The sequence below is a fragment of the Crocodylus porosus genome, unplaced genomic scaffold, assembly GCF_001723895.1.
Source record: "Crocodylus porosus isolate Cpor-Errol unplaced genomic scaffold, CroPor_comp1, whole genome shotgun sequence".
NCBI lineage: Eukaryota > Metazoa > Chordata > Crocodylia > Crocodylidae > Crocodylus > Crocodylus porosus.
The window spans coordinates 29,370,461-29,379,829 of NW_017728949.1; the positions used below are offsets into that span (position 1 = coordinate 29,370,461).

The window sequence follows — 9,369 nt, forward strand, 5'->3', positions numbered from 1 at the left end:
CCCTTTGGGCAGGGGGCTGGACTCGATGATCTCCCGAGGTCCCTTTCAGCCCTAATGTCTATGAAATCTATGAAATCTATGAAATGCGAAACGGGTGACAGGAGGGTGCCCACCTGCCTCTTTTCATCACTCACCTGCTTAGTGAGGCGAGACCCGCAGATCCCAGCTGGAGGAAGGGGATAATGCCTTAAAGGTGGGAGCCGGGCGGGACCCGAGCCAGGCCGGGCGCTGCGACACGCGTTTGTCTCCTAAGGGCCAAAGCAAAGCTGTGAGCGGCGGGGCCCAGAGGCGAGGGCTGCCTGCCGCAGGAGGGGGACACCTCGGGCAGGCCGAGACCGCAACGCGACACCAGAGAAGAGGAGACGAGGGCGCCGCACATGCCCTGTCCGGCTGCAAAGCGAGTCCCGGGGGCCGGGCCGGGCCGGGCCAGGGGGCACGCCACCAGCCCACGCTACCTGCTCCGGGACAACCACGCTAGCTGGGCCCGCGGCTGCGCCTCCCAGCGCCGCCAGCCCGGGAACCGCTGGGAGTCCGCCCCGCCCCCTGCCCCGCCCAGCCTTGCCACAGCGGGCGGGCGCGCCGAAGCGGGTGGCGGGAGGCGGTCGGAGTTGGGCTGCGCTGCGCTGCGCTGGTAGGGCCGCGGAGGTACTGGGCGGTAGGTGCTTCCGCGCTGGGCTCGGCCGGGGGGCGCGGGGCAGCGGCTGCCGTGGAGGCCCCGGGCCCGCCTGGGTGGGCGGGAGCCCCGCGGCGGGATGGCCTTGCTTCTTTGCTGGCCCGGCGGGGCCTGGGGTCCGAGGGGAGGGGAGCGGAGCAGCGCAGCAGAGCCGAGCCCAGCCGAGCCGGAGATTGTGGGAGCCTCTGCTTTGTGGCCGTCCTACCGCTGGCTTTTCACAGCCGGGCTCTGGGGCTTAAGGAGCTTGAACCCCGGTTGGAAACGGGGTCGCCTGAGAACAGGCTGGGACCACCCTGGCCCCCCTCTGGCTCTGGGTTTAGTTGTAGTCTGCCAGCCCTGGACGACGTGGCATCCTTAACCAAACGTGCTCTGAATGTGAAGCTGCACTGCTTGGAGGCCAGGGGAGCAGCACCCTGCCAGCAATAGGAGAAGAAGATAAAGCCAGAAGCAGGCAGGCCAAAGAGGTGGAGAGAGATAAGTAGGACTAGCTCTTCTTAAGCCATGTATGTTTTTCCTCTCCTGGCGGGTCATTCAACTTTCATATGTAATTGTTATGACCGGCCTTTTATTTGAGGAATTCAAAGGGCTTTGTTAACTCAAGGCCAAGTGACAGCCCTGTCAGGTGGGAGTTCCTGTCCTTTCACTAATAGAAAAACAGAGGTACAGCACTGTTAAATAATATGCCCCAGAACAAAACATTAGGCTAAACAGTAGAAGTCCTGACATACACATTCCTTTCAGCCATGTTTACCCAGTGTAGATAATTTATATGTGGAATATGTTGAATATATCCATAATTCAGGACTCTCAGCCTTCATACCATTTTATCTGTATACAGTAAACATGAACGTTGGAGTTGCCCACAGCGAGGTAAATCCGAACACCAGGGTGATGAACAGTCGAGGGATGTGGCTGACATACACGCTTGGAGTTGCCATGCTTCACATTGTCTTGCTCAGCATTCCCTTCTTTAGCGTTCCTGTTGCATGGACCTTAACAAATGTGATTCACAATCTGGTGAGTGCTTTGACTTGTAACAGACATTAGAAATGCCAGGTATTTAAGGGCAAGGGGAAAAAAATTCAAATAACTCTCGGGTGTCAAGGTAACCAAAGCATCTTCTGCAATGAGCTTGTTCAAAATCCCATGTATTATATACCTTTATGAAGGGAGACACAATAGGTTACTGTGAAGATTTTCTTTAAATTAAAATGAACAGAGAGTTTAGGAAGCTAAATCTGGATGTTACAGATCATAAATACCAAATGTGTTACAATCTACCCTGGATTCTGTTAAATCTGAACAGATAATTCTAGTGTTGCTGGGAGGTAACCTATACCAAGGTAAATATATACTCAACGTATAATCTAATGATATTAGCTGCTAATATAGTTGACGAATTCACTTGGAGGCCACAGAAGATATATAATTACAGTATTTTAGATGCACAGACCTAGGATAGAAACATTTGTTAAGCTCTCTGCTTCATGTTTAAACTTTGGGACAACATAACTTGCCTGTTTGGTTTTTTTTTTAAGTATGCTATCTCTATGCAAGGCCTAATAAGAATCTCACTGAAAGACACCCACTGATTTCAGTGGACTCTGGTTCATGACCATAGTTAAATTCTTTCACCCAGACCCTGCAAATACTTGGCCAGCACTTCAGTGAGTGGAAATATTGATGTATATAAAATTACTCATTTGCATAAATGTTTGCAAGTTTGAGGGCTTAAAAATTTTATGTTCTTGCTCAAATCATTCCATAAGATTATGTAAATATGTAAAAAATAATCTTAAAATATGTATGTATGAGTAAAAATTTGGATTACATCAGGTTTAGACAAATGAGCCATAATACGACAGTGTATCATAATTAGAGTCGTCATTTCTGGGTTATTGAAGGTTTTATAAAAATGATAAGATTGTGTAAAATCTGCCCTACCTCAAAAAGAAAGGATGCTATCCTAGAGAAATCTAGTCTAACATCACTTTTTCTCAAGGGCTCTTGTCTTACTAAACAGAGTGAAAGCTAATTATGCAGTTTACTGCATCTGGCATAATCTCTCTGGGAATAACAGGGCCATGACTAGAGGATATTGGCAGTCAAGGGAATTTGAGAGCATCTCACTTAATTCATCACAAGCGTCTACTGTCAGCAATGCCCAGCAGCAGCAAATGACAGTGCTGGATAGAAAAGGGATGAGAAGATGTATGTTGTTCCTGGACCTATCGAGCACATGCATGGGCCAAGCATTGGAAAGATTTGACTGTGTGTAGAAAGCACTGGCATTTCCATTTGTGCAGTTACTTCTTAATTGGCCTCTGATGCCTATTTCTTCGCTAGAGCTCTCAGTACAATGCAGCTAATGTTGAAGTTGGTAAAAAGTGGTAGTGAAGATCACGAACTTTCCCTGACCATGGCAGAAATGAAATTCAGTTAATAAAAATTAGATGCAAGTAATAATCACAATTAGCAGCCAAATTTAATAGATGATTTTTAGTTACCCAGGATTATATATTTTCTTAGACGCTGGAAGAAACGTAGGAATGGCTTGCTTGGCTGAGGCCTCCTATATGGAAGCTTTTTTTTCCTTCCCCCTATAGCGGTATATAAATATATGAATTATGAGAAACTAATTACTGTTAACAGGTAGAAATGTAAAGCCTTTGAGAGAGTTCCTGCAGAGATTCTGAGCAAAAAGATGACTGGCACATATGTTAGACATACATCTTAAAAAATTGGGCCTCTGTTGTCCAAAATTGGCATGTGCAAACTTACGTATTTGCTCAAGTCATGTACTGAGATGGAGATGACTTTGAAAAAGTAATTAAAGAAGTAAAGGTATTGGGTCATCACAGCAGAGGATGACCAGCGATGAGATAGACAAATGGTGTGTGGAAGATCACTGGGAAGTGAGCTACAAAGTGTTTATTCAGCAATGGGTCAAGAAGGCTTCTGAAAATAAATAAAAATCTGTTATGATTTCTTCATTATTCAAACATGAAGGGAATGTAAAAAGCAAGGTCCACTTATTCTTCACTACTGAACATAAATAATATTTTGTAAGGTTTGTTTACTTATGTAAATTGCCAGGCCTGAACTTAGTAGGATTTTCCCCTCTAAAACTCTGTTCTTCATGCAACCCTTGTAGTACAATGTAGTGGATAGAATGCTAGATTGGGAATTAAGAGATTTTTGGTTCTGTAATTGGCTTTGCCATGCACCAACTTTATGCAAGTTACTTCATGTCTTTGCCTTTCTCTGTTTTCACCCCTCCCAATGCTTTGTTCAGGTTTCTAGTTCCAGGCAAGAACTCCCTTACTGGTATTTATACACAACCTAACACTGTCCTTGTAATCTATAACACTGTTAAAAATAAGAATACTACTCTTTCTGGTCTTTTTTCCCCAGGGAATGTATGTGTTTTTGCATGCTGTAAAAGGAACTCCTTTTGAAACACCTGACCAGGGTAAAGCTAGGCTACTAACGCACTGGGAGCAGTTAGACTACGGAGTACAGTTTACATCCTCAAGAAAATTTTTCACGATCTCTCCAATAATTCTGTGAGTTCTGAGCTATTACAGTCATTCTCTATTATGTGTGCACTCAATGTTGGATTTAAGATATTAGATGATAAAAAGCTGCATTGAACAAATTAGTAAGTCTTTACATTTTTTTCATACTAATTTTGCCTCCATTTGACAAAGTTTAAGGGGAATGCATTTGAAGGGGGATGAAGTTGGTCTACAGTTCTTTTTATCTTCAAACTGGATTTGTGAGACTGAGACTCAGTTTTGCAGATGCTTACTAATAAGCATAAAGGTAAGGAATTGTAGGGCTGGGCCCTTTAATTAAGACAGCTTACAATTAAACTTCATACAGTAGCAAGTGCACCCATTACTGTAAGTCTGATTGCAGTACTTGTGATTTCATAGTCGCATGTAAATATTAAAAATGTGTTTCTTGCTTTATTTCATAGCTAACATTTCCTACTGAATAACTCCATAGTGTTATAGACCAGCTTTGTACTCTATGAATAGTGTTATTTCTATTTACACTAGTTGGGTAAATGCACAGTTAAACAGAATTTTTGCACACTGTAGCCTGTGTGAACAGAATTATAGCTGCATAACAAATCAGCAAGTGGAAGGAAATTCATTCAGTACTATGGGACCAATCCTACATGGTGCTAAATATTATTTCAAAAGCTTAGAGCTCATATTGACATCTGTGGAAGCTAAGCTTGCTCAGCAAATTACTGGATCAGGCCCTGTACCAGCATTTGAAAAATTTCTGTATGCTGACTAGTTAGGATATGGAAACTCCAAGCAAGCAGCCAGAAATGTAAGATGAGAAGAGTGGCCACAGGTAACGTCCAGAGACACTGCTGTCTTTACCCAAGTGCTGAGAAGCCGGTGTATGCCAGTATTTTCAGGTGTTCATGGACTCTATAATAATAATTCAGTTGATAAATCATGACCTTCCCAATGATCTTCTGTTTTGAGAGAGGAAAACTTTCTTCTAGTTTTTCTTCTATCCCAACACCACACTATTCTTTCACTTGTGCTTCTAACTACTGCAATAGATGGCAGTCTCTAGCAGTATATGTTTCCTGGCACCTTCTTGGGTCTGTTCTCTCTCCATTTTTCTCTCCCCCCAACAAATTATTTCAAGGCCTTCTAGGCAAGAGCAGTTGACCTGATTTGTACCCACAGGGTTCTGAAAAGTAACAATGAAAGACTTCATAATCTGTTATGCTTCTTCACCAGTTTGAAAAAGCTTCTACCAGCAGTAACGCTTGCGTATTTGCCTGCAGGCTTGAGAAGAGAATCCTACATTGCATCACTTTTTATAAGACTGTTTCACAAGCATAAGTGGTAGAAACTCTCAAAAACACAATGTTGCAATAGTTCAGGCAATAAGCTTCCCAACTTTTTCACTAAAAAGTAAGCATCTTTTCCTTGAAAAGAAAAAAGTATTTTTGAATCACTGCCCTATACTCTGAAAGTGTAAGAAAAATATCAACATGCTGTTTTAGACATCATAAAATTTTAAAAAAAACAAAAACAAAAAAACAAACCCTATCCAGGAGGGGAAATTTTACAGCACCACTCTTTATTATGTGGCAGATGAAAAAAGTAAGAGAGACTACAGGCTTTATGAAAGTATAGAAAAATTGGCAGTAAGCTGGAATCTGTGGCATGTTTTCTAACTTTTCCTGTTGAACTGGTTGTGATCTATCTAAATTACAAAAGCAAATTTGCAGTGGAAAAATGAAAAAGTTTGTGGGCAGCTTGTCTTTAAAGACCTTTCTGTTCATGGATGCATTCAACTTCATTTGTTGTTGTACCACAGTTCAAATGCTTTATTACTGAGCATGTTAAGCAACTTTAAATAACTTTATCTTTAGTTGCATTAAAATATTAAACAACCTTTCTGGTTTAAAAGATGAATCTCCAGTTGACCTTGGAATTTAGTTCCAGAGTTCAGGAGGAAAAGATGAGGGTGGTGGATTTTAGCCGAGTTACTTTTTAGAATTATGGCCCAAACCCTCAAAATATGGGTTCTGAAAGGAACGTACTTAGAGCCATAATTGGGTGAAGGTATTTAAAAACAAACAAACAAAAAAAATTATTCTGGAATAAAAGTCCTGTTTCAGCTTCCTACTTTTTAATAATTACCCTTCCTCAGTCCCTTAGTGACTCAAACTACTTTAAAATATGTTTCACTTTTTTTAAAAGACTTTTGTTGACTCCCTGTCTTTCTACAGGTATTTTCTGGCAAGCTTCTACACCAAATATGACCCAGCACATTTCGTTGTCAACACAGCTTCTCTTCTAAGCGTGCTTATCCCAAAATTGCCCCAGCTGCACGGTGTTAGAATCTTTGGCATCAACAAATATTAAGCCAGCATTATGGAACCAAAGCATTCTGATCAAAACCTGACATGGCAACTCATTTTTCTCAAGAGAAGGAAAACGACAGTCTGCTGTGCTGTTTATCTAGTAACATACAATGAGACACTTGTATGCCTGAGGTCTAACTGTTACTTCTTTGGATTCTGTTTGGAAGACGAGTAGACTTATAAGAAGGTGCCTCTACATATTTAATGTGAATGTTAATTATTGCTTTTAATGAGAAATTTTCTGTGAGGGACTGGGCAGGCCCAGCTCTAAAACTTTAATCAGCACTAAGACGCTATATCTCACTGATGTAAATGGTTTGAAAAGAGGGTATGAATAACTTGAGTAAGCTGAAGTGTAGAGGTGGGCAATGTTTCAGAAATCATTCAGACAACTATAGTGAAAACCGAGTAAAAGAATGGTAACTCTTCTAGTAAAGAACTGGAGTCCTTTAATTCTTAATTATGTAAAAGAAGCCATTTATTCTTTTTGGACCATAAATGACACTATTTTTTACCAGTTCAAGAATTTCTCTGTCTAGCTATAGGTACTACAGCAGCTGCTGTGACCTAATAGTACATGCATTATCTGTTCATATGACCTTTCTCACAGAATTTTCTCCAGTCTTACCTGACAACTCAGGGGATTTCTACATCAACTTGTTAACCCACTTTTCAGATACTTAGGAATCTGGTCATTGTTGTTTTGCATGCTACTTGTTGCTTGCCAGAAGGCTGCTTTATTCTGAGAAACTAAGTATAGTACTAGTTTCTGAGAGGAAAAAAAAATTACACCATGTTTCCCTTTTGAGCAGTTTACTCTGATAGCTGACTGACAGGTAATGCTCTAGTGGTTAGGAGGTCTGTAATAGTCTCTTTGTTTTATTATTCCTTGAGGAGAGGCAGTTCCAGTTTGGAAGTTTAAACAGGTGGCTGGGGTGTATCTAGCTGAAACTTTCTTTAACTCATTAATTACAAGTGCAAGCCCCAAAAGAGCTAAGGTATGTGTATTAGTTATGTGGCCAAGCAAAAGAAAGCAGCTATCATTTGCATTTCTGCAGTCTCAACCAGAAGTTCAAGGAACATAGGAATATTCAGTGGCAAGGGTGACTGTACTACTAAATAACATGGCATTACTCTTTGAGATGATTCTAATTCTAGAGTGAGGCATGTATTTATGTGAAGGTCGAGTATTTTTTTTTTCTTGTCTGTAGGGAGGGGAATTAGAAGAACAATCCTACAAATTAGGCACGACATCCAGCTGAGAAGTTTAGCTTGAATAAGGAGCTTTCCTGCAGCTTGTGGAAGGTATTTATTTAAGTGGCCTGGCCCTGGCTTAAGTCTGGGCTACATACATACATGTACCTGCAGAAAAACCAACCTCCATTAGTGCTCTGTTGATTAGCAACGTTCCCTCACATTTAGCCACTGATTTGTAATATCTTTCTTGCTAATTAAAAAGAGGGTTCCTCCGGCTACTTTGTGGATAGAAGGAGTGAAGCATTATAGCCGATAAGGTATTCTCGTCCTGTGAAATGTTTTGACTCTTCGAAACAGATCAGTATTCAAACAGATGATTATGTAGGAACAGATAATTGGTTCCCTTTAAAAAAAGATTTTGCTTCAGCAGACTATCCTAGCTCACTGAAAACTTTTCTTTTTGCAAATCATTGTTTTAAACTAACTGTAAGTAACATTGATTGATTGATTTTGTACAAGTTACTTTGTTTCACCAAAAGACGCTTCAGACCACAAATTGGTGGCATGTTCTTGTAAATAGACTGAGGGGAACATAGAATTAGTGTTTGAAACACTATGTGAAACTTGTCTAGAGATGGACAGAAAAACCTCTTAGTAATTGTGAAAGACATATTTGTAATAGGGTATTATTTTTCCTTTTCCAGTGGCTTATGTGGTTTATGGAATTAAAAATCTGGTCTGTGAAATGGCTTCGATTAATTTTCTTGGTTGCAGTCCAAAACGCACACACTTTCATCCACCCCAACCCATGTAAGGTGGCATGCTTCCTTCAGCCAGTTAATGAAGGGGTATTTGCATGCATGCATCTAACCCACCTCTTCCAAATGGCAGGTCCGAGCCCAGGAGCCAGCCCAGCCCAGCCCAGCCTTCAGGCAGCTAAGGTAAACAAGCAGTTTGTCACATGAGCTTACACGCGGGAACGAGCCACGTGCACCGTGGTGACACCCATTTATTACATGAGGCATCAAGGAATAAAGTATTGGGCAGGTTGCTTCAGAGGGCGTGCGTGTGCGTGAGGGGGACACTGGCCTCGCAGCACAACCCAAGCCGAGCAAACGGCGCAGCTCGCTGCTCGGGTGTCCCAGCACCTGCCGGGGAGCCTCGAGCGCCAGCTCTTTCCACGTCGCGACCGGGACACCAGCTACAGGCAAGGCAGGAGCCGCTGCGCGCGCAGCCCAACCAGCCCGGGGCCGCCTCTGATGCGCCCCCAGCGCGTGACGGCGTTGAAGACGTCTCCACCCAGCAGATAAAAGCCCGGGGGAAGGGAGGCCACTTTCTTAACAAGGATGGCTATCGCAACTCCTCTGCTTTTCTATTTTCCCTTAATGAAAATGGCGCCGGCGCACCCCGTCCCGTCGCTGTGACGCGCCCGGTCACGTGATCGCGCCTTACTCGGGTGGTGAGTCCCTGGGCGTCTCGCGAGCCGGAGGCTTCACCCTTGTGGAACCGGGCACGAGCCAAAAGTAAAGGGGGGAGAGACCTCTGCCCTGGGAGAGGAGGAAGGTGGCGGGGAGGTCCCCACGCCTGGCAG

General features: G+C 43.0%; 3 protein-coding genes across 8 annotated transcripts in view; 2 read left to right on the top strand and 1 right to left on the bottom strand.

Annotated features, from left to right (window-relative positions):
• Positions 1–540, bottom strand: part of PMS1 (PMS1 homolog 1, mismatch repair system component) — a 78,216-nt gene extending 77,676 nt beyond the window's left edge. The window contains exons 1-2 of the mRNA XM_019554000.1: positions 456–540; positions 135–248 (exon numbers count right to left, since the gene is read on the bottom strand). The gene's annotated coding sequence lies outside the window, so the exon portion shown is untranslated. The remainder of the gene's footprint in view (positions 1–134; positions 249–455) is intronic.
• Positions 541–567: 27 nt separating this feature from the next.
• ORMDL1 (ORMDL sphingolipid biosynthesis regulator 1) lies at positions 568–8,524 on the top strand. 2 transcript variants are annotated; one of them, XM_019554007.1, is made up of 4 exons: positions 568–655; positions 1,512–1,690; positions 4,088–4,239; positions 6,447–8,524. In XM_019554007.1, exons 2-4 carry the CDS (start codon positions 1,517–1,519, stop codon positions 6,580–6,582), a joined length of 462 nt encoding a protein of 153 aa, XP_019409552.1. In that variant the 5' UTR covers positions 568–655; positions 1,512–1,516; the 3' UTR covers positions 6,583–8,524. The 2 variants fall into 2 exon arrangements, with proteins under 2 accessions (XP_019409552.1, XP_019409553.1); XM_019554008.1 differs by lacking the exon at positions 568–655 and adding an exon at positions 844–1,147 and having other exon boundaries at positions 1,510–1,690.
• Positions 8,525–8,993: 469 nt separating this feature from the next.
• The window catches only part of OSGEPL1 (O-sialoglycoprotein endopeptidase like 1), a 17,132-nt gene continuing 16,756 nt past the window's right edge, over positions 8,994–9,369 (top strand). For 2 of the 5 annotated variants that reach the window (XM_019554003.1, XM_019554005.1), the window contains exon 1: positions 8,994–9,237. The gene's annotated coding sequence lies outside the window, so the exon portion shown is untranslated. Of the gene's footprint in view, positions 9,302–9,369 lie in introns of all 5 variants that reach the window. The other 3 variants (XM_019554002.1, XM_019554006.1, XM_019554004.1) reach the window with 2 other exon arrangements.